General features: G+C 43.2%; 1 protein-coding gene across 4 annotated transcripts in view; it reads left to right on the forward strand.

Annotated features, from left to right (window-relative positions):
* Positions 1-735: 735 nt before the first annotated feature.
* The window catches only part of LOC309338386 (homeobox protein Meis1), a 152136-nt gene continuing 124947 nt past the window's right edge, over positions 736-27924 (forward strand). For 3 of the 4 annotated variants that reach the window (XM_081855625.1, XM_081855626.1, XM_081855628.1), the window contains exons 1-6: positions 736-831; positions 2781-3007; positions 4713-4854; positions 5431-5481; positions 6231-6281; positions 7609-7755. In XM_081855625.1, the coding sequence (XP_081711751.1) occupies positions 820-831; positions 2781-3007; positions 4713-4854; positions 5431-5481; positions 6231-6281; positions 7609-7755 (630 nt within the window). In that variant the 5' untranslated portion in view covers positions 736-819. The remainder of the gene's footprint in view (positions 832-2780; positions 3008-4712; positions 4855-5430; positions 5482-6230; positions 6282-7608; positions 7756-27924) is intronic. The other variant, XM_081855627.1, reaches the window with a different exon arrangement.

Here is a 27924-nt window from a genome sequence, read left to right on the forward strand (position 1 = left end):
GATCGTGGCTCCTTTAAGACAAACTCAGACAGCCGCCTTTTCTTTCTTTTTCTTTTCTTTCTTTCTATTTTTTTTTTTCCTTTCAAAAAACCTTCTCTTCCTCTAGGCTTCTCCAGTTGCACGGAGGGAAGAGAGAAAATCTGATTAGGAATTAGGACTGAATCAAGCGAGGGAGAAAGAGAAAGGGGAAGAGGAGGAGGAAGAGGAGGAGGAGGAGGAGGAGGAGGAGGAAAGAGAAAGAAAGCTTTTAGAGCTCATATGCTTTTGATGTTAACATTTGAGGTGTCCTGACCACTGGAAGCACACACGGAGGATTCTCATCATTCATTCACCACCTTTGACAACCTCTCCTTTGATTGACAGCTGGAGTGGCAAAAAGTCATGCGAGTTGGTAGTTGGGTTTGAGAGGCACTTTTTATTTTATTTTTTTTATTTTTCTCCCCCCCCAAAAAAACCCACAAAACTGATTTGGGGGAAAGGATATTTTGCTTTCTCCCCGTCGCTGTCTTGGAAACCAAAAGGGAAGAGTGTGAGCGACGCGGGAAAAGGAAGGAAGGAAGGAAGGAAGGAAAAAGAGGAGAGAGACGCTTCTTCTTTTCTTTTTTCTTTTTTAAATGCTGAATGATCGCGCCGCTTCTCTGAGGTCCCTCCGGCTGAAGACTCTGGTCGGCTGCTCAAGCTACTGGCGACTTTAAAGGATTCTTTTTCCCTTTATTTTGGGGGGTGGGTGGGTGGGGGAGAGCACGTTTTGTTTCTTTTCACGCTGGCCTTAAAGAGGATATATTAGAAGTTGAAAGGGAAGGGGTGCGAAGCAGGCCGATGGCGCAAAGGGTATGTATTATTATTTTTAATTCGTGATTTCCGAGTAACATAACACTGAAACGTGGATCTTAGAGACACTGCGAGGAGGGGGGGAGTTTTGTATACTCTTAGAAACACACGACGGAGCGTGTAAAGTCTATTACTGTTTTGAAAGGAGCATGTTTTTTTAACTGTGCATGTCCAACATACAGGCAGGTATGAGATGCACTGGAGACCTTGGTCCCATTTATTCGTAATATTAATTCATACAACAGGCCACCTACTAGAAGGAGACGCTGACTACACAAGCAGCCTCGAAACTGAATGCAGTTCCTTTTAATATTCAGTTTCTGTGTCTCTCAAAGTAATCAAGGTACTAAATAATATGCCTTTGGACCTTTAGGATATGGTAATAATATCTTTACAATTAATAAAGAACTTATTTAAAATAACATTACTGTAAATGGAGGGGGGGCAATCAGAGCAGTCCATACATTCCAACCAAGATGTTGTTTTGAACACATTTTCATATGTAATGATGAGTCCAAATAACAGTTACACGCACTTGTGTTCCTAACATTACTATTTATTATTTATTTTATTAAATGGACACCATCACTCCCCCGAAAAAGTTTACCAGTTTAGGAAGACTGTTGATAGTGACAAGAATAATGCAAGCAAGAGGGCATTTAAAAGGAAATTTAACCTTTCGAATACATTTTCTGGCACACTTTTGGCAATGCCCCTCTCACACCACAGTTGGAAAAAGAAAGTTAGTCCACTGATCCTTTTGCATTTACTTTTTCAGTTTAAGCAGCTGGAAGGACTCCCCCCAAAATTCTCCACACCCTCATTTGTCCTTAATTAATTAGATATTGAAATGGCAGAGTGACCTCCCCCCCTCCCACCTCACTAACACAGCTCCCCCCCCCCAAGGAACAAAAAATCTTGTTTTTGGGGCACCTGGTTCTAAAGAGGAAATACTAAGCTGAGCTTCCAAGAATAAATGCTAAGAAAAGCAGTCGATGGATTTTTGAAAGTAGTCAGAGCTGGAGAATCCTAGTCAAACTATTAAATGAATTCCTCCCTCCCTTAAAGAAAATCCTGGTTTTAGCTTTGTCACACAAACACCTGAAACCTGATTTTTGTGTATGTGACTTCTCAAAAGCGGTAAACCTTAGGACAGGATAAGCTCAGATGAATTAATTCTTTAAAATACTCTCTGTCAGTTGTGCAAAAGACTAACTTTTGTCCCACCGCCCCACCCCCACCCCTGAAAACACAGCCCCAAAGAAACTTGCTTGAAATAGTGATTCTAAATGGGCTATTTCTATTTTTGTGCTCCTGTACCTTCCTGAATCTTTTCAAACATCAGGGAAGGTCTGCCACTTGAGGCTTCTGGCAGGCACAACCGATGCCCACAGGGAAATCTCACAAAAAAATAAAGGGAGGTTGTTTTAATGCACGTGTTAATAATAGGTGTCCTCGTTTTAACTTCTGCTGAGAAAACGTAGAGGAGGCGGCATCTTTCCAGCATGCATTTATGTTGAGCAGGACTCCAGAGAAGTCCTCCATCCTCCAGTTAACTTTTTCATTTCCACGAGGACGCTGTGCCAGGACCCCAGGAGGAAAGTACTGCGAAGGCCTAGTGGAAAATGCATTGGAGACTGGACCCAAGACCAAAGAAACAAAAATAGAAAAAACAACACACACCCCCCCCCAAACCAAACCAAACCAAACCGCAGGGAAAACTTCTTAGACTTTTTTTTTTAAAAAAAGAGGCGGCCTTCCCGGTCCCTGATGTTTCGCCATCTTCCTCCCCAAGTGACAGAGTGGATCTTCTGTACGCCTTGGTTCCCCCTCTCCTCGCACCCACCCCAGCACACGAAGTTGCTCCCCCCCCCCCCCCGTTTAAACTGCACTGCGAAGGACTGGCCTTCAAGCTGACCCTTTTCTTTTCCCTCCTGTCTATTATGCAGTACGACGATTTACCCCATTACGGTGGGATGGATGGAGTGGGGATCCCGAGCACCATGTACGGGGACCCCCATGCCGCCAGATCCATGCAGCCCGTCCACCACATGAATCACGGTCCTCCGCTTCACTCCCATCAATACCCGCACACAGCTCACACCAACGCCATGCCCCCAAGCATGGGCTCCTCCGTCAATGACGCTTTAAAGAGAGATAAAGATGCCATTTATGGGTAGGTACAGCTAGCATCAGGTTCATTAGCTTAAGACGTGCTCCTTCCCCGTTCTTCCCCTCCCTGAAGAAAGCCACCGTTTACTCGAGACCGTAGGTAAATAATCCGGGGCAGCCGAGGCTTTGCATGGGGATGACGGAGCAGGGGTGGCGGCGGGCTGATTTCAGTGCCTCTCCTTGCCAATCGATCTCGGATGGACAAATAAACACCCTCTCAGAGCGAGATTTTGAAGGATAAATGCAAAGAGGTTGAGCCACTTTACAACAAAACATTGACCACTATATTTCTCCCCAGCCCTTCAACTAAAAGCCTAGGCGCGATATAGGAATTGGATAAAAATGAAGTAAACTGTATATATAGATCTTTCTGTAATTCCAAAGTTATATATCGCAGGGGCGTGGTTGAGAATGTCATTTGGTTATTTTGACCTCTTTAGAAGGAAGGAAGGGAGGACATAAATGTTGTGATAGTAAAAATAAAGCTGGGGTTTGATTGAAAGTAAAATATTTGCAAGAATATTTGAGAAATAAAGAATACTTTTGCCCCTTTTTACGTTAAAATAAAATCTTTTTAAAAGCCAATAAACAAAACCCCTTTTAACTCTAGTGTGTTATTTAAAAGGAGAACTTCACGAGTGGCTTCAGAATTGCAATCCCACGCCTCTCGGCAGCATTTGAAGCCTCTCCAATGCGCGAACTTTAAAAAATAGTTTTCTATGTAGTGGGGCTTGATTTGTTTCACCAGTATGACTTCAAATGAGTTGGCAGCATTTCGGTTACAATTGATCATTCAAATATTTCAGAGGGAATAACTGGAACCCCACGATTAATATTTTGCCTACTGACAACGATGAAACTTAACCGTGATAGTGGCGTTTTCTTTAAGTTGTGAACCCCACTAGAAGGTTGAAAGCGAGGTGAAAAGGAGCGTCAGGCAGGGGGTGTAGAAGGCGGGTGACGTTGCTGTGGTAAACGACTGCATTGACGATAATAAAATGTTTAAAATGTGAGATTTCATCAATCCCACAATGTTATTTATTATTGTGCAGTAACCAGGCAGTGTCTGAGAGAGAGCGAGAAAGCGAGAGATTGGAAAGGGATAGTCTAGGCCAACTGGAGAGGAAGGGCTGGTGTCACACATTTTAGCGGTTAGAGATGGGTGACTTTTAAGGGGACGGGTCCCCCCACCCTACCCTCCACGCCTGCCCCCCCACCCGTTCCAAGTCTGGTTGGCAATTTAGCTGAGCTGCGTAACTTCGCAGCCCACTCCAAATTATAAATAAAAACAGAGTCCCCACTCCACCTTAGTGTACATGGGACCCCATTAGGTCTTCCCCCACAACTAAACCTACAAAAGAAGAGTCGGTGGTGGGTGTGTTTTTTTGCGGGGGGAGGAGATATTTCAAAATGGCAACTAGAGCCGAGGTTGGTTTGAACTTTAGCTAACGTTAACAAGCTCTCTGACCAAGTTTGCTTCAAAACGGCCATCCTGGAGATCTCGGGGGCTCAGGCCCTTGGGATCCAGGTCTGGAGAGTAGTAAAGTGAGCAGTGATTGGAGAAGTGGGTGTAAAAAGCCGGGGGGGGGGTGCCGGTGGCTGAGGAGACCTGCTGCTGTAAACTTCATTTTGGGCGCTCCTCTTGAATTTGCTCTAATTGCTGTGTCGTCTTGTGTGTTGCTTTGGTGACTCTTGTATTTTTCTTTCAGACACCCCCTCTTCCCCCTCTTAGCACTGATTTTTGAGAAATGTGAATTAGCGACATGCACTCCCCGGGAACCCGGGGTGGCGGGCGGCGATGTTTGCTCCTCAGAGTCTTTCAACGAAGACATAGCAGTGTTTGCCAAACAGGTCAGAAAACAAGTCTCAATGCAAATCTCTTGCACTTTCCCTCCTGTACTGTTCCAAATGTCTGATGATGACGAGAGTAATAGCAGCAGCAGCAGTAGTAATAGCACTAATAAAGTGACAAAGCTAGAATGCATTGGAACTGTTATCCCTTGTCACACACGCCCCCTCCCCGGAATGGAGCGCAAGCCTCTGGCCTCAGCGTCCTCCCCACATTGACTTGCGGGCGAGCCTCGGAGGCTTTCTGCCCTCTGCCCGCCACCTTGCAAAGGAGCCTGCTTCAGGCTTTTGGACCAAGGCGCAGCTGACGCTCGAAAGCCTCTGCTTGGCGTGGCGAAAGTACTGCTGGCTTCAGCCCCCGAAAGTATTCCCGGTGCCTGCGCTTCGCTTCCCTAAGCGGGTGCCTTCCTAATCCAGCACTCGGGGGCTTTGCATGAAAGATTGCATAATGGACCCCACTATGTAACGAAGCTAGGAAAGATAATGACGCCTTTGCCTCGTCTCCTTTCGTATTTCAAACCTCTTTTTATTTCTTCTTTTTAAAAAAAACCCGTCCTGAACTTCCCACGGTGTATGTAGATCCGAGCAGAGAAACCCTTATTTTCTTCTAATCCTGAACTGGATAACTTGGTAAGAGTTCGAATACATATTTGGTATTATATTATCTGATTTCTGGAGATGCCGTTGTCATTTTAAAGTTCTTTGGAAAACGTCTCATTAGGAAGTTTATAGTTTGAATTTTGTGTAACCGGAAGCGGAGGTCAACCGCGCAGCAACAACACGCGATCCAGACATAAGAACTGGGGTTGGGTAGTCGAGGGCGCTTGTTTAGCGTCCAAGACATGCTGCTGTTTATTTAAATGTGATTATCTCATTGTTTTGGAAAGGTCGAAATAGCTCACCTCTGTTTGTGAAACAGTTTTATAGCTATTATGGGTTGCGAGGGATTGAGCCAAACTCTCACCTTAGATAGAGATAGATAGATAGATAGATAGAGGCGATCTTTAAAAATTAGACATGCGCTATTGGGAACAACTCCTCCTCCCTTCCCCAAGTCTGCCAGGCTCTTTATCCAGAAGTATTACAATATAGAGAATATACTTTTAAAAAATAAAATAAAATAAATGTTTGTGATCCGTGTAATTTAGCTACTTGGTTAAAATGGTAGTAATTTTTTTTAAAAAACCCCACAAACAAACTTGAGATCTCTCCATGTTAAACAACATACAAAAGCCATTGCTATTAACTTTTAGTGTTGCCATAAATCAAAACACACGCGTACATATATGTGCGTTACATTCACATACATCTACTTTGATAGTAGAAATGAAAGCCAGCTATGGAGACACAGAGACTCACGTTGTTTTGTATCTTTGCAGATGATCCAAGCCATACAAGTATTAAGGTTTCATCTGTTGGAATTAGAGAAGGTAATATTCTCTCTCTCTCTCTCTCTCTCTCTCTCTCTCTCTCTCTCTCTCTCCCTCCCTCCCTCCCTCCCTCCCACCCTCCCTCCCAATAATGTTTCACGAAGTTGAAGCTTCGGCAGAATTTGCATAAATGTCTTTCTTTCTGGTAATTAGTGTCAAGACCAATCATGCCGTCCATTTCTCTTCGCAGTTTAATTACAATTTCAGCCACAAAAAATCTGGATCACGAACTCGCTGGCTGTGTATCCCTTTTTACTACCTTTGTACAAATTGTTGCGCATTCTCTCTACGTTTGATAATGCTTGGAACACTGATACCTCTTCTGCCTGGTTCCTGTGGGTAGTTAGGTCAAGGCACTTCGTTTGGTTTGTAGTGGGTTTTGTAGTGTATTTTTTTTAAAGCCTTCTGCAGGGTCACACGCAGGGCATAGATTGTCCTGTCACGTTGTGCAGAAACAAGCCAGAGTTGCTAGATGCGTCAGTTTCTGTTTCTCTTGAACTGGGCAAGTCTCCTTCCCCCACCCATCCCTAAGACGAAGAGACCTGAGCAATCCGAGTTTGCTCCTTAAATTTCTGCGTAACAATAATAAATTCGGTTCTGGGTGCAAGTATATTTCAAGGCAGCGCCAGAATCGAAGCATTTCGGGGACCTATATTTCAGTGGAGCTGTGTATGTCATTGATAGCTGGAGAATTTACCCCTTGCCCTAAAAATAAACATCTATGAGAGATTTATTAATACATGGGGGAGTGGGGAGGGATGCAGGCATTCTAGGCATTTTATCTAACAGGAACAAGTGGATTGGTTTCGTTCTACAAGAAATAGGCTAAAATAGGCCCATTCACATTAGGTTACAGTGCCTCCAAATTTAAGGTCATGGATGTGTATAATGTTTTTCACCAGAGTGCATTCAGCTCTGCTTACAAGTGGAGGAGGGGACCCTTTGTGTCCCCAACCTCCTTCGGAAAGGGTTTGCGATGATATAACTGGGTGAAATTAAATAGTTTACCTTAAATGTCACCCATGCAGGTCACCTCGCTAATGGTCACAGCTCCGAGAGCAGATGAATTTAACACGGGTGTTGAATACGTTGTAGGCTGTGAATCATCTTGTCACTGTCAATTTTCTGGGATATCTCTATTTTGCTAGAAAAGAAAGTTATTCTTAATTCTGGATGCGTCTCGAGGGGATAATTGCAGCGTGTTTCCCCCTGTTTAGAACTTTTGATGTCAGGAACGGGGAGGGGGAGGGGGAGTGATTGCTCTTGTCAATTTCACTTAACATGCGCTTGACTATATTTTGGTTTTGTTACTTCTGTCATAATGTAGGTACACGAATTGTGTGACAATTTCTGCCACCGGTATATTAGCTGTTTGAAAGGAAAAATGCCTATCGATTTGGTGATAGACGATAGAGAAGGCGGATCAAAATCAGACAGTGAAGACATAACGAGATCAGCAAATCTAACAGATCAGGTATGATCATCTCCAGTCTTGTAGCAACCGCTCAAATCTGTATGCAGATAGCTCACTGGGTCACAACGCCCCTTTTTATTATTTGCATATGATTAAGCCCCTTTTAGATAAATTTCCATCGAAATGAAAATTTTTGAATAATGTGGCCATTATTGTTTCATTAAGGCTTGCTCTCCGATTCGACCTGGCAAAATGAGCTTGTAAAAGCATCGCCTGCAAACTTGACCTGTTCCTTGTCGCTTTTAATTTTTGTCTTTATTTTATTTACTCCCTTTTTAATGATAATAGAAGTGTTTAGGCCTGAATCTAGGCTTTCGGGTAAAGTAATGATTTGGGGGTGGAGGTGGGGGTGAAGAGAAGGGGGGTGGGGGAAATCCGAGATAGGTGGTCCAGGGAAAGAAGGCAGAGAGGGTTTGAAATCTAGCAAATGCTGGCTATTTTCTTTCTCTCTCTACGGTTCATTAGCCTGTCTTGTCAGTTCTTCTTGGCCCGAACGCTTTTAGACCTCAGTGAACATTGCTTTGTGCCGAGCTTGACGGCTGCAAAGGGCGTCGGGTTTTATTTGACTTAACCGAGAAAATAAATAGTAAAAGCACGATTCCTTTTATTTTATTTTATTTTAAATAATCGTGTGAGCTCTCCAAATTGCCTGCATGCATTCGACACGCCTTATATGGGATATTCGCCATCAGTTGCAAGGGTAGGCCCAATCCCGCCGCATGCCAGTGTGATTTAAAGTGGTAATTTCCCCATGGCCACATGCGCTTCCTCGGAATGTGCTATGCTTTCTTCTTAAGGAAAACGAAAGTCCCGTTTTGGATGAATACGGGATGTGATACTAGCTAATCGATGCTCCTTAACACAGCAATTAGCGACCATCGGGGTCTTGGTTCGCGGAAGGTGGCAGGATGGTTAATGGTTGTTGTTGAGTTGGCTGCTCCGAGTTTTTTCTACTTTACGACCCGATACGTCGGAGGGTCCAAGGGACAATCGGGCCGCGGCTCTGCAGGCTTCCTTTTGTTAAAAAGAAAAGAAAGCCAGGCGCCGGCTTGGGTCTCCTGGAAGCAGCTCTTGGGATCCCCAAGGAGGCACCGTCGGGTTGACTTAGCGCGTTCTTTCCTAGATCCGCTTTGGTGAGAGGCGCACCGCGCTGGCGCGTGGGGATGCGCTCCCTTTGGTGGCGCGCCTTGCTTAGGCGCGATGAGGCATGGCGAGCAGAGGCTGTCCGGAGCAAGAGGAGCGCGCGCCTGCTGAGCCCTGGACTTTCCAGAAGCTCATGGACAAAATGTTAATATTAATATAGGGAACATGTTGCACGGAGCCTCTGCTTCGCCGCGCCTCTGCTGGCAGAGTCAGCAGCGCCTTTCCCCTGTGTCCTCTCCTAAGTGGGCGTGTAGCTCGTACTCTGCTGGTCTCCTGGCACGACGGAGGCGAGATGGTCCCTGTTTGGGGAGATGACTCTCCTTTCTGCCTCCGCCGGAGCCCTTGCCTGGGCGCCGAGCACCCGGGAGCTGTTACAATCCAGCCCTGGATGAGGAAAAGCTTGGGGAGCTGCTCTTGAATAACAATTGTAATCCAACAAGTCTAACTAGAAAATGGGTTTCTAAAAGCTCTGGAGCGCTTGGTACATAAAGCTATTTGAGCAAATTACAAGAATCGCTCAGGGGCACGAATGAAATCAACACTTTAATTGCCTCCAAAATGAAGATTTATACCCCATTTTCCAAACGAACCATTATTTTATTAAAGTGAAAGCCGAAGAAGTGAACTTATGTGGGTTTGTGTTTGTTTGTCTTTTGGTTTCTGTTTTCTTTTTAAGAAAAGGGGGGGGTTGATATTATTGATACGCTGAGACCCTTATCTTCAGCTGTTTCCGCATCCTTCCCTTTCTTTCCCGTCGCAAAAACGACGATCTAAATATCCAGCCCATTATAACTTTAGGGTTGGGAAAGGGGTAGAGGGGCGCCGGGAGCCGAAAGTTCTCCCGTTTTAAACTTTGGATACTTGTCTTGTCGCTATTAGGTGAGATTGGCCCGCAGTTTATTGCGTTTCCAGTGACTTGAGACTGAGAAGTTGGACTGGGGTCGGGGTGGTCTATTCAGTTTATAGAGAGAGAGCCTCTCGTGCTCCTAAAAATCGCGCGGGGTCGTGGCTCCCGATCCTTCGTTTTTGACTTTAGCACAAGCTCCAAGGAAGACTGGCTTCAAGTTCAGTGGAGAAGTTACAGGTCTTTTCCTGCGCGCGCGCGATGGCTGCGCCGAGCTGGGCGCGCGCGCCGCCCCGTCTGTTGGCGGAGCCGCTTGCAGCCGGCGTTGGAGAGGCTGCCGTGGGCGCTTCTCCGGGGAGATGTGCTGCGCCGCCTCCTCCTCCTCTCGCCTGCTCAGAAGCGACGGCTAAGAGGAGCGCAGGGGCTCGACCTGTTTGCAGCCGCCTTGCGCGCTCTGCTGCAGGCTGCGCCGCGCAGGCAGATCCCCTCCAGGTGCTGCGCCAGCCGCGGTGCCACGTTAGTTGTCTCGGGAGCTGTGCTGGGTTTCTTTCTCCGCCTTTGCTCGGCCCTCGACGGCAGAGCCCTGAGCCGCCGGGAGCGAGAGGCCGCTCCTCCTCTCTCTTGCCGGGCTGGGCTCGGTGGGGCGGGGAGGAGAAGCGTCCCTTCCCGTAATTGCGCCCACCCCGTCGGAGAGAAGAGGGTGGCTCTCGTCTATGCCGAAGCACCCAGCCTCCTGCGACGGAAAGCCGGCGGAGCGAGCGCGCAGACGCCCCCTTCCGGCGATCCGATTTGTGCTCCAGTTGCGCGAAGCGCAGCCCGGAGAAAAGCGGCGACGTTTAAACCTCCACCCAACGCTCTGATCTGAGCTGATCCCGAGGATCGCGCAGAGCCTAACGTGCCGGTGTGGCAGCTGGGATTAGGGGAGCTGGGCTGGAGAAACGGGGGCGCCGCCGGCCGAGCCCTGGTGGGATGCTGGTAATCGGGTTGCGCACGTTGGAGAGCGAATGGATCGGGGGCAGAGCGAGCCAGAAGGGATTAGGGAATGGTCTTTGTGGGGAAGGAAACCCACAGTGGGGACAGCACAGGGGTTTTGTTGACCCCGTGCCGCGTGTGTGGAGTCGAGACGCACACAGATTTGCGCAAAAAGCGCGTGCACTTTATGACACCTGCTTTTGCAGGTGGGGAGGATGGCCCCAAAACAAACCAGAGGTCACACCCAACTGGTAATATGCCGTGACAGACAGAATGTCAAAGGCGAAGCTTTCCCCATATTTGTAGCTCCCTATTAGAGGTCTAAGCTGTTTAATTTTTGCCTGTCCCGCAGTGCTAAAGGCCAAGGGCCCCTGCTCTTCTCCAAGGCCAGCCTGAAACCATGCAAAGAACTCAAGTTTCAGGATCCAGTTCTGTTAGCACAGGCCTTTCATCAGCTAATCTGAAACTGGCAGTGCAAGCATGGTGTTTCAGATGGAGTCAAGAGGGACTGAAGATTTACAGCAATTCTGTGCAGATGCTTATGCTTGGATAAATTCAGTGTTTAAATTGTTGAAAAGTAAGCAGTGCATTCATTAGTTGCAGTTGTTTACTAATATCTCATAATAACTACCGTTTTTTATAGGGGAAAAAACTTTTTGGAGCAAAAAGGGTTTGAAATCAGCACCCAGCTGTGAAGCTCACTGGTTAACTCTGAGCCACTCACTCTCTCTTGGCCCAATATACTTCGCAGGGCTGTTGTGGGCATAAAAAGGAAAGGGGGAAAATAATGAACACCACAGTTGAACTCTTTGGAGCAAAGGTGCTTAGACCACCACCAGCAACTCAGCCGCATGGATGGGAAAGCAACTAATAAGCGTTCCCTGCATATTGCTGCCACAGTCAACTCAACCAACATTCTCCCTCCATCAGCTGCTGCATTTCCCTAACCCCCCCCCAAAAAACCCCAGCACTTTTAATTGTGAAGCACACGTCTTCACCCCATCATTCCACTGCTACATTCTTGACATGTTAGAATAAAAACAACAGCAACACAACATTTGGATGATGTGAGATATATTAAAAATTAACATCTGCAACTGCATAAATGCAGTACTGCATAGTATTCACAGGCAACAAAGAGGTGATGAGACTCTAGAAACATATTTGAAGCCAGAGAAACAGGCATCCTTCCTGCCGCCATGCGTTGATTGCTGTAAAATTTTAAAACTGGAATGTAGCAAACAAAAACAGTTTGTCATATACATTTTTAATAATGATAATAATCTGAACACATGCAGCCTTTAAACTCCTCTAAATCATCATTGTTGTTGCTTACTTCCTGCCTTGCGCCAGTCACCATCTCTCAGCTGAACCTACCTCACATGGTTGTTGTGAAGCTATAGAAAGTTGTACAAAATAGCTGTAAAGGGGGATGTGCTGCTTGTATTATATACATCACATTTTGGTTCCTTTAATAACCAGTAGTGCATCTATGTAGTACTGTGTAAGGGGGATGTTTGTTTCTGCCACTGTGTTCCTGCAAGTTAGTAGAGCCCCAAAGCTCCAGCCAACCTTAATCTGACTTGGTTATGGTGGGTGTTATTCAACTAAAATTTAATCATGGTAAACCCACTGAAATTAAGTTAGGTTCATTGATTTCAATGGGTCTACTCTGAATAAAAGTTAATTGAATACCACCCTGTGTATTTATATGCATAAATCACTAAGTTTGCTCCTTGGTTGGTGTGCAGAGTGTCTCACTATTAATCTTTTTCTGCCAAGAAAGCCAAGGCTGTAATCCTTGCAAGCCCCATTAAACCCAAAGAGACTTACTTCTGAGTAGACATGTAGACCATTGTATTGTAAGTTAACTATACAATGAATTCTTAAGGGCTTGTCTGGACTTCCCTCCTGCAAGATATGCCTACCTATGTTTGCAAAGTTTTCACATTTGGCACTTGCCTTTTGGGGAGGGAGTATTTATCATTTACCTGCACTTACTATTCTCTAGAAAATAACTTCTAGAAAGTGCCTGATCTTAAACTACTGAGATTCCAAGGGACAGAAAAGGAAGCAAAAGTTGGAAAGAAAAATGCAGGGGCTTTGCGAACTGTGCTTTAGGACCCAGTGGGTTGCAACCTATCTTCTGGGGTTCAGACAAGTCCAAAAAAGCTAAGTTCACTCATGGGCAAGAAACCCGTAAAGGTGCGACCAGCTCGGCTGCTTTATCTCACAAAAATTGCTTTAATTTCCTAAGTTTATTCAGGAGTCTCCCAGGCTCATGATTTCAAATGAAAGTTCAGTGCAGGCTGGCCTCTGCTGCCTGGTGCCTAAGGACTCCTAGCAGCTGAAAGAGAGCAAAAGATGGTCAGCTGCAGTTCTTTTCCAGGAAGATGTTGGCCGTTCCTGTCCGAAATGTGCAACCCCTTCCCACACGCCCCTCCTTGAAAAATGTAGTTTTAATGATTTTATTTTTGTTTTAGGTGGTGTGGCGAGGCGTCGCCACGGTGGGCAGGTGTCGCGGCGGCTTCGGCGGCCAGGGCTGAGGGAGTTGGCGGGGAAGGAAAGAGGGCTGTGAGGCCCTTCGTGGGGACAAGAGGCCGAAAATGGCGGGCTGAGGCGCGTGAGGGCGGCTGAGGGGAAGGAGGCGGGTGGGCAGCAGCCGCCTCTCCATGCCGGCGACCCGGAGGTTTCCCCCTCACGGCCTGCGAAATGGCGAGGCGCGCTGGCCCGGCTAGGGCGCGTTGTGTGTGTGTGTGTTTGTGTGTTTTGTGCTTCGCTCTGAGGAAGAAGAGGGCGAGAAAGCGAGCCGAGGCCGCCCTGCTGCCGCTTTCCCCCCTCGGCCTCCCGCTGAGGTTTAGTCCGGCCCTGACGCCGCGTCCGAGGGGAAGACAATGGGCCCAAGTGGGCAGGGAGGAGGATGGGAAAGCCGCGCGGCCGAGCGGGGGAGAGAAAGCGGCAGCCGCCCCGGGCGATTGTGTCTCCTCTCGGGCCAGGAGAGCCGGCCAGAGGAGGAAGCAGCTCGCTCCGAGGCGCCTGCTGCCATCGCCGGGCAGGGCCTATTCGGGGCAAGCGGGGGAAGGCGACCTCCCTTCCCGCCGCCCCCAGCCCCACCAACGCCGCGTCCCTGAGGGAGCCCTCGGAGCGGGAAGGGGCTGCGGGGCCCGCGGCTGAACCAAGTCGGGGAACAAAAAAAAAAAACACCACACCGATCTATTAACAGCAAATGCTAGGAAACAAGCAGAAAGCTTTTTTTTTTTCCTGCCCTAAGAAGCCCCACCAGGCCTCGAAGGGAGGGCGGCGGGAAGATTTCATGCCCCTCACGATCCTCTTTATTAGAAAGTACTTGTGTGCTCCACGCTCAAAGGGTGTTTCTTGCATTCTCCTTTTCCAATGTGTTTCTTATCGATAGGGAGATCGGTGTGGCGCCAGCAAGTTTTTATTCGGGAAGTTTAGCCCAGAGGGGGACAAAAAAAAAAAAAAAGGTTTCGAGAGTTACACAGGCCGAATTTGCCACTGAGGAATATTCTTATTTTTTTTTGGGCAACGGGGGCTTGGTTGAGCACCGAAGCTGAGGGAAATAGCTGTTTCGTGTGTGGTGCTTTGAGGAAGACTTGGACATTCAGTTCCCAAGTTGCAGCTTGAGGAGAATCCCCTTCCCAGGGGCTTAAAAGGGCTGCTGCGAACTCCCTAAAAAAAGAAAAGAAAAGAAGGAATTGAATTTCAGTTGAAATCAGTGGGCCGAAGTATGAAGGAATCTCAGTGTAGAGCAAAAGATTATTGCATTGCCGGGGTTGTGCTAGATGACCCTCGTGGTCCCTTCCGACTCTTCAATTCTACGCTTAGGGCTGGTCCTGATGAGGGTTAGCTGTACTGAGATGACAGGGTTGGGTTTTATTTCTCTGGACTTGACATGCTTGCTGCTTTTAAACAGGTAGGGAGGCTGGCTGGCTAGCTTTGGGATCCAATGGAACCAAATAATTTAACCACTTCTAATTTAACCACTCATCTGGTCTGAAGCTTGTTTCCTACTGCTGAGAAACAAGGCTGACTATTAATTTTAGTGCTGCGCAGTTACGGGCTTGTATCATAGTTTTATTTGTCTTTCTTTGCTCAGAAATGATGTTAAAGGCAAGATCAATTGACTGAAGAGGTACTTGTTTCTAAATAAGTGTGTTTGACGTAGGACTTAACAAGTAGATATCCATGGGACAGAAGTAGCAGCTAATTAAAATTCAACCCATTTTACCCAGGTGAGGAGTATGATGAGTTCTCTAATCTTTAAATCACAGAGCACATATTATACTGGTATAGTTGCTTCTCTATAACAATTTTGAATTAAGTCTCATATTGTTTATACAGCTGTTGGTGTGATAAAGTGTCTGTAGATTTCAAAAATTATGAGCGTTTCTGGATAAATAGTACAGTTATGCTTCAGTTCTAAATATGATTATCTGGAACTTTCAGTAAAGTGCATATACTTGTGGCATAGATGCTTGTAAACACTTTACTTAGTGGCAATTCAATAATACTTACTTCCATGTAACATTTAGAATTTGAGTATTCTGAACTAATAGAAATGCACATCAACTCAGATGTGAGCCACCTTGAGTTATTTGGGACTTATTCCCAGGTAAATGTGTTCAAGATTGCAGCTGTAGTGTGCAATACAATTTTAAAAATTGTGTTAAGTTTTGAAAATCGTGTAACAGTATTTAAAAAACACCTACTTTTCTCCTTGTTTTACCAGATGTGTTCGCTTGCATGTTATTACATCAAGTCTGGGCATCACATGGAAAATTGTGAGCCTCAGTCTTTCAGGGTTTTTTTAAAATTTTTTTACAATCAGTTGGTGTATAGATTTTGTTAAATAAGTAAGGCTGCAGTCTTAGGCACACTTACGAAGTTGATTTGGTTACAATGGTATTTACTTCTGAATAAGTATGCCTAACGTTGCTCTGCAGGGCTGTAATCCTTTCAGCCTAGCCTTAGACTAAAAAATAAAAACCTGCATCTCTGTAAAAATGGTTGGGATAGCCTGTAAGTTCATTTATTTGGAGGTAAATTCTATTGGCACCATAGCGACTCTGAATACAGGCAGACGCTTAGGAAGTGCCAGCCACCACATGAATGTTACCACTTGGTAAACTAGTTGTCTGCAGTGTCCTGCCAAGTGGTGATATTTAAATGAATGAATGAATGATGTGTGGTAAAACTCTCCTTACCATTTGATAGGATGCTACAGAGCACTACCTGGAAGTAGTTACCGTATTTTTCGCACCCAACCATAACACGCACGTAGTTTTTAGAGGAGGAAAACAAGAGGGAAAAAAATCTAAATGAAACAGTGGATGTATGATTTTTGTGGTTCATGCTGTGGCCACAAACATGTGATCTGACAGTGAGTTTGGAGTAGCCCAATGCAAAAATCCTGAGGATCCATGTGGATCCATGCTTTGTAACCACGTTTTTGCACCACTGCGGCCCCAGGCAACAGTGAGTGCGTGATTTTTTTGGTGCAAGATGTAGCCATGGACATGCTATGTGATCTGATGGTGAATTTGGGGTGACCCAGTGCAAAAATCCTGAGGATCCATGTGGATCCGTGCTTTGTAACCACGTTTTAAGTGGGGAGGGAAGGAAAAGCACTCGAGGGACAAGGAGCACGCGTGGGGTGGGTGGAGAAGGATGCTGCTAATGGTGCAGGAGAGAGGTTTAAGGGGAGAAGAAGCACGTGTGGGGTGTGTGGAGAAGGATGCTGCTAATAATGAAGAAGAGGGGTGTAAGGGGAGAAGGCTCCTCTCCTCTCCCGCTTTGCTCCTTTAAAGCAAGCAGGCTCTGCTTTTCTCCCTCCTCCCCGCTCATCTCTGGCTTAGCGAGCTGAAAAACTTTGCTGCTATTTAGCGAGCTGAGTGGGGAGGAGAGAGGGACAGAGAGCCTGCTTGCTTTAAAGGAGCCAACCGGACAGGAGCCGCTTACACTTGTGTAAGCGGCTCTTCTCCTCTCCCGCTTTGCTCCTTTAAAGAAGCAGGCTCTCTGTCCCTCTCTCCTCCCCACTCAGCGCCTCTTCTCCCGCTTTGCTGTTTCAAAGCGGAGGAGGGAAGGAAGGGGAACCATGGATCCTCTGCTCACAACTGCAGCAGATCCCCCTGCCACCCGTAGGCATTCCCTCCATAACACGCACAGACATTTCCCCTTACTTTCTAGGAGGAAAAAAGTGAGTGTTATGGTGCAAAAAATATGGTATATGCTTGCCATGATAACTTGCTACTTGGAATGTGATCATCTGTATTCTCACACTAACTGAATAACTTGTGTTTTGTGTTAGGGTGTCAAACACAATTGTTCTCACAGAAACGACCCGGTCATGCACTGTTAGCTACAGGTTTTAGAGCAGAGATGGCCCATATTTTTTGGCCCCTGGGATAAATTCACCCTTTACCAGCCTTCCAGCACCAGTGGTATGTGACCAAAGTGGATTCGGAGTCCACAGTCTTGAACATATGCACACACACACAAAACACACAGGCAGCACACCTTCCCTGTTCAGTGAATGATTGATCTCATGTGGGGCAGGGGGAGGGTTTAATCCACATCAGGGAGCTGAGCTGAGCTGAGCAGAGCAGAGCAGAGCAGAGCAGAGCAGAGCAGAGATCCAGTGCTGTGTATAACACTGATATTTTTTTCTTTTTGCCACTGCCAACATTGGTGGTGTCTTGGGCCAGAAAAAAGCAGGGGGGTTGATCTGGCTCCTGGGCTGGCTGTAGGGCCAGCATCAGACTTCAGGGGACACTTGGCACAGTGCCATTGATGTGCTCTAGTTCAACAAAACACACACATGCACGCCAGCCCCAGTGCGGGAACCCAGACAGGATTTTAGTTGGTGATGCTACTTTTGAATAAGCACACTTCTCATTTGTGGTGACCATTCCACCATCTTCATTTATCCCTAATGCAATGCCTCTGGAGCTTGGCATGAATGGAAGTGAGTATTGCAAAAGATGGGTTTGGCTGGTGGGGGGGCCCTTTTGAACCCCTGGGGGCCTTGGCTAGTGTCTGATTTGACTGATGGTTGGGGCCATCCCCAGCTTTAGGCCACCCCTGTTTTAGTATTTCAGAATACTTTTTTTTTTTTTAAGAATAGCAGTATGCTGCCATGCCCTTAGGACACCAACTGTATTACGGTAATCAAAAATGCAGTTTTATCAGTTATGTGAACTGCAGTGAGAATGTGGTAAACGCATGTATAGGACATAAAGGCAACTCCCCATTTGTGCGTGTTTGAGACGTACACGATTGCTGATGCGTGTGCCATTTTTGGCCCCAGAAGAGGGGAGAACAGGGCGGGGGCAAAACGGGGCAGCAAGTGGGCTTACCTGCGTCCGACCAACGCATGCAGTGCCTCAGAACGCAACCCCCATGCAAATGTGGAGGTGCCTATAGATGCATACAGACCTTTGTGGAGATAAACTTTATGTGGATGGGACTGTACAGTTACAGCATTAGGCTTGCAACTTGACGTTCAATGCCATGGTAACATTTTTAAAAATAAAAAATAAATAAAAAGTTGCATTACATGAAGTTCATGCAATAATAAAACCATTAGTTCTACAGACTAATCCCATGAATAGTTACTTAGAAGTCAGTTCTGTTGAGGTTCTGTGGGCTGCTATGGACTAACTACTTGCCAGAAATATGTTTTACAGTGTTTTCCTGCATAACATTGGAGAATGAACAAAAATTAGAGCTCGCTAGCATGTTATTTTATATATAAAAAGGACTCTCCACATTTCAATTGAGGTATTGTTTTGTACTGCAGACTGAAATGCATTTATTTTTTGAAAAAAAGAATTGGTATTGGAATTGTGTAGGCTTTAAGGTAGAGCTGTTGGCTTGTTGTTGGTAGGGAAATGTATGCAATACTATACAACTCCATACTAAAAAATAACAAAGCATGTCTCTAAATCACTGAAGAGTATCAGTTTTGGAAGTAATCCAAATATGTCAACCACTGCCATGGGACTTTTTGCTGTTAAGTTACTTCTTCTTGCTCTCAGGTGCCACTGGGTGAACTGTAAAAGATTATGACACTTGCCTTTCCATAATGTGTATGCAGGTAGCTTTTATAGACTTGCCTGTTAAAGAAAGTGCAATATAAAAAAAAAATTACTAGCACAAATCCAAATAAAGTATGTTAGCATGCATGAAATTTATTAGGGCAACAGTATTTTTCTTATATAAAATAAACTTGAACAAATATAAAATAGTAATGTTTGACATAATTATCATTTAATCTTCATATGCATGCCAATTATGTATACAGAAATATAAATGCAAACTGGCAAACAGCCAGATTCCTATAGGGGCTAGCAAAGAAACGATAAAAAAAAGAAAGAACATGAAATAAGACTTCTTGTGAGGAGGTCTATAATTCAACATTATTTGATTCCACTGTCAGGGAAATTGTTGAAGGGATAGGAAACTGATACTAGACTAGAGTCTCAGTCATTTTTGTTACAGTCTTAAATGTTTGCAACCTTGATATGTTAGATGGCCCTAGATGGGCTGTGGGATGTTGATGTATTTGTGATAAAGCAGCGCTTGCATTTAGGTTGACATAGTTCATTTAAAAAGCAGGGTAGGGGCTTGGAACACACACACACTTTACAGTATGTTTACATTATGGATGAATAATACCTAGTTTTCTTTCAGGTAGTAGGTTACTGAAAAACAAAAACAAAGAGTCTTCCACCTTGCTCATTTTGTGTCAGTTTTTGTCTCACTGAAATTTATAGGACATATGTCTCCATAGTACAGTTTAATTTGGATATTAATGTTTACTGTTTAGCCTGCGTTCCTAAGCATAGTTGGTTGAATGTAGGTCTGTTGATTGATGATAGAAATGTATAGGTAAACACTTTGTGAGGCTGGGGTGTCAGCCCAAGTATTTCATCTTAACAAGATAGAGGATTGGGTTCTAAACCAGTGGGGTTTCTAGGTAAACTTGCAGAATTCATTGTGTTGCAGAATTATAAAACAAAACAGCTTATCAGAGATTTGAATGCATTGATTATGAGTTACGGTGTACAAGTTACACAGGTAATATGTCTGGTGCACTTTTGTGCACGTTTATTAGGAATTAAGTTTTGCTGTAGTCAATGGGGCTTATTCCCAAGTATTTTGGGTTTTAGTCTTAACAGTGCAATCCAGTACAATTTTTCTTGGGAGTAAGCCCCATTGAGTCTCATAGTACTTGCTCCTAGGTTATGTGACTATGGAATTGTAGCTTCAAAGAATTAAATGACAATCATATATTAAAAGCTCCTGTTCCAGAAAAATGTAGATGGGTTGAGGTATAATCATCAGTTGTATTTAACACATAACTTTTTCACAAGCTTCGACCTTTTGGTAAAGTTGCAATTGTACAAACATTTTGGATTTAATTTTAATCCCCATGTTAGCGTTACTGCATTAGATTTTATTTAAATTCTGAAGTTGCCACTTGAAAACAAGTGATTTAACAATAAACAACATTTTTATTTGTATGTTTGTGATAATATATGTCATTATAAATGCAAAACAGATAAAAGCATTCTAGGATTGTACAGAAAAAATATAGCAAAACGGGGATTGTTGTGAAATTCTTTTTTTTTTTTAAAGAGAAAATACTGTTTTATTTTATTAACATTTGTTGCTTTGACTTTTGGGGAGAATTGTTGTCCTCAGTGTTGTGATTATTTGCTGTATGTAAGTGGTGTTGTCATATGAAACATTTGTTGCCATATTACAGTGTCTGGGACAATTCAATTCACATTTTAGACATGATAGCACAACAGTGAGAAATCTTCTGAAAGTAAGACTTTGTGATGTCTGTAGTAAATCCTAATGAGTAGTTATAATGGGACTATGACAGCAAAACTAAGCGTGAAAGTAAATTTATGTGCAACTATGTGAGTATGCATGACTGGAAGGGTCTGGAAAAATTGTGTGTGCAGTAGTCTTCTTATGCCTGCAAATTTTGAGTGGCCTTCGCCATTTGTTAGACTATAACAATATTTTGTTCTTCTTAAGTGCTGTGGAAATAATTATTTGACTTTCTTAGTTGTGAGGGAGAAAACATTTCAAGTCTAAACCAAACACATTACTACTTAGCAAATTTGGAGCTTTTAAAATCAGGCTGCAATGCAAAATGTAGGTACTTGTTCGAAGGAAGTCTCAATGAGTGGTATTCAACTAAGTTTTACTTAGAGTAAACCTGCTGAAATTAATGGCCTTAATTTAGTCATGTTCATTAATTTCAACAAGTCTACTCTGAGTAAAACTTGACCCTTGCAGGCTCTACTTTTCAGTGAATGAAGTATGTGAGTCAGGTATTCATGAAAGCATATTTTGTGAGTATTCCTCCCCTCCAAATGAACGCGTTTACGGATAGCAAGCACATACCCTGTGTGTGTGTGTGCACGCGTACAAAGTTCAGCCAAATATCACTTCACACATGCCCTTTTTGTGTGAATGCATATGCTCATATGCTTTATTGAAATAACTAGTGAAAGCAGTTAAAATAAAATTTCATGTATTTTAAAATTTTTATAGCTGTGTGTTTAACGCTTTGATTATGTGTTCTTATCTGCCTTATTTATTTATTTATTACCCGCCCTCCCCCTAAGTTCCCAGGGTGGGTTACAACATTAAAAGACAATATTAAAAAGAGGTTAAAACACCTCCCCCTGCCACAAAAAGTGGGCAAACTTGTGTGTCTTGTGTGTCTGGTTCTAGGGTTCCAGACTCAAACTTTTTTTTTTTAGTGATATGGACGGATACTTGCTTTATAAAGAAAAGAAATCAAAACAAATCTGTAAAAATACCATACGGATTTTTGTTGATTAGCCCAGTAACAGTTTAAAGGCTTGTATTTATTCATTTGAATATATTTTCTTCAAGATAGCTACAGTATAGCCATTCTGTACTCAGCTGAATAAAGCTAATATTACTTATATATGTACAAAATGAAAGAAAGCCAGACAATTCTGTGCTTTGTAGTAATATCAAGGGAGTATCTCTTTTTTTTATTATCTCAAGTACCATATGTTAAACTGGACATTTTTAAAAAAAAATGCCCCTGCCCTCTTCCTCTCCTCTAACACTCTCTTTCTGTGCATTAGATAATACAGTACTCTGAAGTTGATTGTGATAACTGAGAATAATTAAATTATTTTCAATAAGCTCCATATGAAACAGTATTTTAACCAGGAAAGTAACTTAGGGCTGTAGTAACATGCCTTTTGTTTCCCAAGGTATGCCAGCCTGTTTAACTTCTTGTGCCTCTCCTACTTCAGCTACTTAATTTAGAGCTGATACATAGGCTTGAAATGTGTGCCTTTCTATAGAGGGGAACAGATAAATGCAGAAAATTTAGGTGAAACTAAAGCTCTTGCAGTGCATTCAGGCTTCTTTTCTTAATTTAGTTGAGATCACTGGAAAATCTCATTATGATCTATCATGTCTAGTTAGGGTCTGGCATCTGTTAGTGTGTCGTGTGTGAATTCTTGACATGTTAGATCTGTATCAGCTTCTTCAGACTCAACATGTCAAGTCTTGTTTGTTGGTTGTTTGGAGGTTATTTTATTTATTTTGGTTTTGGAGAGATATGTTTATGAAGTCAAGATCCAGAATGTTATTCATCTACATGCTTTACATATTATCCTAAACAAGCCTCCAATTCGAAACAGACTTACTCTTGAGTAAGTCTCATTAAAGACAGTAAATCAGTAAAATATGCTAACATGCCTTTTTTTTTTTTTTTTTGCTTCACCTTCTAGTCCATTTTCAAATTTGTAACCTTTGCAACCCAACGTATTAATTCTAAACTCATTACTTGGAAGTAAGTCAGGCTTATTTGAATGGAATTTGAAGTACAGGTTTTACAAATACATCCTCAATTGGCTTATGTCAAAGTACTTCAGCTGTAACTGGGTTATGGGTCAGCTCATCCTAGTCCCGGTGACATGTACTTGGAAGCAAGTCTAATTAATTGCTGTGGAATTATTTCCTATTTTGTTTATTTAGGATTCCAGCCTTACTCAAGAAAAACTCTGAGTAAAGTGATTTCGGGATTGTTGCCTATGTAGTCCTATTTGAGAGATCCGTATACACTTTAGTCACTATAAATTTACTTTTCTTGATGGATTTGACATCATAAAGTAGTCTTCTCAATGCTTCATTTCATGTTAAGACTGCAGCTGAGTATCTTAGCTCAGCCAAATGTTAAAAGAGTTTTCAGAAAGTGTAAAGTTTGGATTTTAGAGTTGAAAGTATGGTTTACCATCTTAACCTATGTTTTAGTATGGTTTTGAGTATAAATATTTATGTCCAGCTGTTCTATGGATCAATTTTACGAATGCTACAAATTAGCCATTTTTAAAATATTGCACTTGATATTAGCAAGATATAATGGGTATGCTATGGTTGTTTGGTGATATTTACTTGCATCTGTCTGCCGGAACAGACATACACTTGAATAATGGGGCTTCTCTTCCCTTCCCCTGCCACCCTGCAACCACACACAAGCCCTCAAAATCTGCTGTGGAATTTTGGGAAACCTTCTGAAGCAGATAAGGAGTTGGGAGGCTGCAGGGGGAGGAGGGGGAAAATCTTGTTGAGTGAGTGGACAGCCAATTGTGCTATGTTGCATTTCAAGTAATTGAGTAGTGCATTGCTTTAAAAGGTAATATAGAATGCTATACTATATTATCCTGATTTTCAGTGTCTTTTTGCAGGGTGTGTGTGTCTCTATACTGTAGGGTTGCCATATGTCCAGAATATCCCGGACATAGCCGGATTCAGCCATTGGAAACAGTGTCCGGGCGGAAATTGCTAAAACCTACTATACCAAGAATAAATGGCCAGTGTATGCTTTGTTTTATGAATAGGTTTTGCATTCAGCAGTATTTCCAGAAGACATATGTCATAAAATTGTTCTGGAAAAGAAATTTTGTAAAAAGTTTACTGTAGTGAAAGTTCTCCAGGATGTAGGTTCTTGCATTGTGCCACAAAAAGGCATTTCACTAACATCATAGCGATCCTTCACTTGAGTTAAAGGGAGGCACGAAGTACAAATATTAAAAACCAAGGTATTAAGTAGTTTGTGAAAACTGTTTTGCTAACTCAGTACTTTCAGAATTGACATGGTATTTAACACTAGACATAACCATTGCCAGTAACTAGGTTATAGAATTATATATTTCTAAGATATATGTTCATTGCCTACAGTTTGTTGTTATACCGCCTGTTGTGCGTCCTTTGAGAGCGTCAGGAAGCTTGCAGATGGAGATGATCCAGTTGACAATGTTAAGTACTTTTAAACTCTAAAAGAAAGGATGGTTTATAAATACAACAAATAGAAAAATAATATAATAATCAGAAGTCAGAAATGGAAGAAGGAAGCAACTCACTCTCACTGATTATTATTATTATTTATATATTCCACTGAATGTGGCCCCTAGTGCATTGTCAGTTGATTCTTAGATTTGAAAGTTTGTCTTGTGCATGCCATTGTTCTCTTTAATTTGTCAGAAAAATCCGAAATTGAAAAAAACCACAACTTTTAGTAACCAATGAAAACACTGAAATAAAACATACACATCTGCCATTGAAGGATGCTTGTCTAAATAGAAACAATTTACATTGGTTCTACATGATGGCTAGGCTTTCCAAAGTAGGGAAATAAGCCACTGAGCCTATATTTCTACGTTGACTTTTCATTCAAGCTTGTTGTACAGAAGATAGCATCCATATATTTTCTCATTTTAGAGATTGTGGTGTATCAGTGAGAAGGAGGGTCTCTATAAATGCATATTGGACTCAAGCCATTTTGTGCTTTGTAGGTTAAAATCAGCACCTTGAATTGTGCCAAGAACATTCACTGAAACCAGTGAGTACATACATTGCAGTGTGGCCTATCCTGCTTGTGGTCACTTACCCTGTTAAGAGGCAGGCCCCAGGTATATTCTTCTTGCAGTATTCAGCCAGGGGCAGCTACATATAGAGAGCACAGTAGCAGTCCAGTGTAGTAGTAGTAGTAGTAGTAGTAGTAGTAATAGTAATAATAATAATAATAATAATAATAATTTATTATTTATATCCCACCCATCTAGCTGGGTTTCCTCAGCCACGCTGGGTGGCTTCCAACAGAATATTAAAATACAATAGTCTATTAAACATTAAAAGCTTCCCTAAACAGGGCTGCCTTCAGATGTCTTCTCTTTGACAACTGGTGGGAGGGAGTTCCACAGGACGGGTGCCACTACCGAGAAGGCCCTCTGCCTGGTTCCCTGTAACTTGGCTTCTCGCAGCGAGGGAACTGCCAGAAGGCCCTCGGCACTGGACCTCAGTGTCCGGGCAGAATGATGGGGGTGGAGAAGCTTCTTCAGGTATACTGGGCTGAGGCTGTTTAGGGCTTTAAAGGTCAGCACCAACACTTTTAATTGTGCTCGGAAATGTACTGGGAGCCAGTGTAGGTCTTTCAAGACTGGTGTTATGTGGTCTCCCAGTCACCAGTCTAGCTGCCGCATTCTAGATTAGTTGTAGTTTCTGGGTCACCTTCAAAGGTAGCCCCACATAGAGTGCATTGCAGTAGTTGAAGCAAGAGATAACTAGAGCATGCACCACTCTGGCGAGACAGTCTGTGGGTAGGTAGGGTCTCAGCCTGCGTACCAGATAGAGCTGATAAACAGCTGCCCTGGACACAGAATTGACCTGAGCCTCCATGGACAGCTGTGAGTCCAGAATGACTCCCAGACTGCGCACCTGGTCCTTCAGGGGCACAGTTACGCCATTCTGGAACAGGGAGCCCTCCACACCTGCCCGCCTCCTGTCCCCCCAAAACAGTACTTCTGTCTTGTGATTGTGACATGAGACAATCATCCAAATAAGTTACATTTTGATCAGTGAGAATTGTTTTTAGGGGTATTTAAAGCTTCTGTAGGTCAAGATACAAGTCAGGTAGAAATATCTCTTATGGCTTGAAACAGGAAGGCACCTGTACCTAGGAGGGACCAGAACATATCATACTATCCTTACCTAATCCTTGTAATAAATAGGAAAGACGACTTGGGATAACTTGAACAAAATTCCAAATTCCAAAGAGAAGGTACCTTTTGATTTGCATGCTTGCAATGACATAAACAACATTTTCTACTGTACTTCTGTACAACATATATTAACTGTGACCTGTAGCATGTCACTTATTAATGACATATAAGTATTTCAACCTCTGCATGCACTTCCTGCATCAGAGATAGAAAGTGTGAGTTTCATAGTATATGCAAGTACCTGATTCTTCTTCGTCTTCTATTATGACCTATAACCACAATGCCACTGTGAGAAGACACTGTGGAAATCTAAACCTTCCATAAGTTGCACCTTGTTAAAAGTATATTTATGATGAAAATCAAGTCTAATTTTATTTCTGTATGTAGACATTTACTTGTTAAAACATCTGTAACATTACAAATGGTTTACTGATACTTTTCAGGCAAACATCCATGTATTAAATCCTAACCCTCTTACCTGGAAGTAAGTCCTAATAGGATATATGAGTGTGCATGGCTAGGATTGTGCTGTAATTTATATTCTGTGCCTCGTCTTTCTTCCAAGAAGTTCAGAACAGTATTTTGATCTTGTAATTTGCTCAACTTACCTGTCTCTCAGACTAAATAGCCTATTTATTCAACAGACGAGGATAAATTAGGACTTGGGTTTGCCCAAATCCAAACCCACCACACATCCCACTATATATTGTCAGGAATTCAAAGTGATGTACAACACATGGTGTTCTTAAGTGGTCTCTTATGCAGGCACTGACAAGGTTTAGACTGGCTTAGAGATGCTACTACATTAGATAACTCTAGGCTATTCATAACTGCAATTTTGTTCATCTCTGTGTGTGGAGAATTAGCATGAGACTTCTATAAATCCAGAACAACCAGGTTTTTAAACATCTGCTGTTTTCTCTCTTGTAAATGGTTAAAAGCCACATGCAGCCTCCTTTCTGCACTACAGTAGTAAGAGTTGGCACACCCTTAAGTGAATATAACATGAGATCACTATCAGTAAATGTTCTCAACCATGATTTTATGAGCAACCCTGATCCTATATATTAATGAATGATATTTTGCTGATAGGTCTACCCGCCCCCCCCAGTATAGGCATGTGTCGATGATAACAGTGGTGTAGAAGTAGGGCAGCAATCTAATTGGTCTTTCCCTTTTTGAGCTTGGCATGTAATGAAGGGAGAGTGGTGTTAATGAATTATTTATACATTTGCTTTCTATATTTGCCAATACTCTGTTTCGGTGTATAGGGCGTACTTCTTGGTCTTTCATAAGCCATGTAAAATATTGCTGAGCTGGTGGTCAGGGTGCAGGATATAAGGACTGTGGTCCCTTAGTGTACATTTGAAGTCTGCATCTGATCCTATAAGCATCATAAATTGGGGCCTAGGGAAGTGCTAGAGTAAATGTCCATGAAAAATTCTAGTGTTCGTTGCTTCCTTTTTTTGACCCCTTTGTGCTTTTAACATACGGTATATACATTTGTTGGTATTTTCCCCATTCCTGTCTACCTGATGGGAGAAGCTTTATTTGCTAATTTTTTGTGATTCTTCTGTTAAAGGGTCAGTGCAATTTTGACAACCCTTTGTGGAACATCTATTCTGTGACACTGTGTTGAAACGGTGCACAGCTAAAGCTGAGCTGGTGATCGGCGACAACACCCTCACACTATTACAATAAGTCCAGTTTTGAAATGAAGTTGGTGTTTATAATAGCGGCAGTGACAGTACACCCCACTCTTAACAGCCTAGTGCTTTTGATGGACAGCTGCCAATGTGGACCATTAACTGGTGACTGTTGCCAGGTGTGGCAGTGATTAAGGATAATTATACTATCAATCTTTTATATGCACACATTTTTGTTCAGTAGTTGTACATCTAGTATGAAGAGGATGCTCTTATTCCCAGAGGTGAGCAGTAAAACAGTTTGCACGATTGCCCGTAAAGAACACACAGGCATGCTATATTCATGCCCAGTGCCTTGTTCCTTCACATGCAGGACTTTGTTCATTGCTTGTGAACCCAGTGGAAAAAATATTACTGATTTATGTAGGTGCTATGGAACACACAGAGTGTGAGTGTATTACTGACCAGCAATGGA

This window comes from Podarcis erhardii (genome assembly GCF_964252035.2).
Source record: "Podarcis erhardii genome assembly, chromosome: 3".
Taxonomy (NCBI): Eukaryota; Metazoa; Chordata; class Lepidosauria; order Squamata; family Lacertidae; genus Podarcis; species Podarcis erhardii.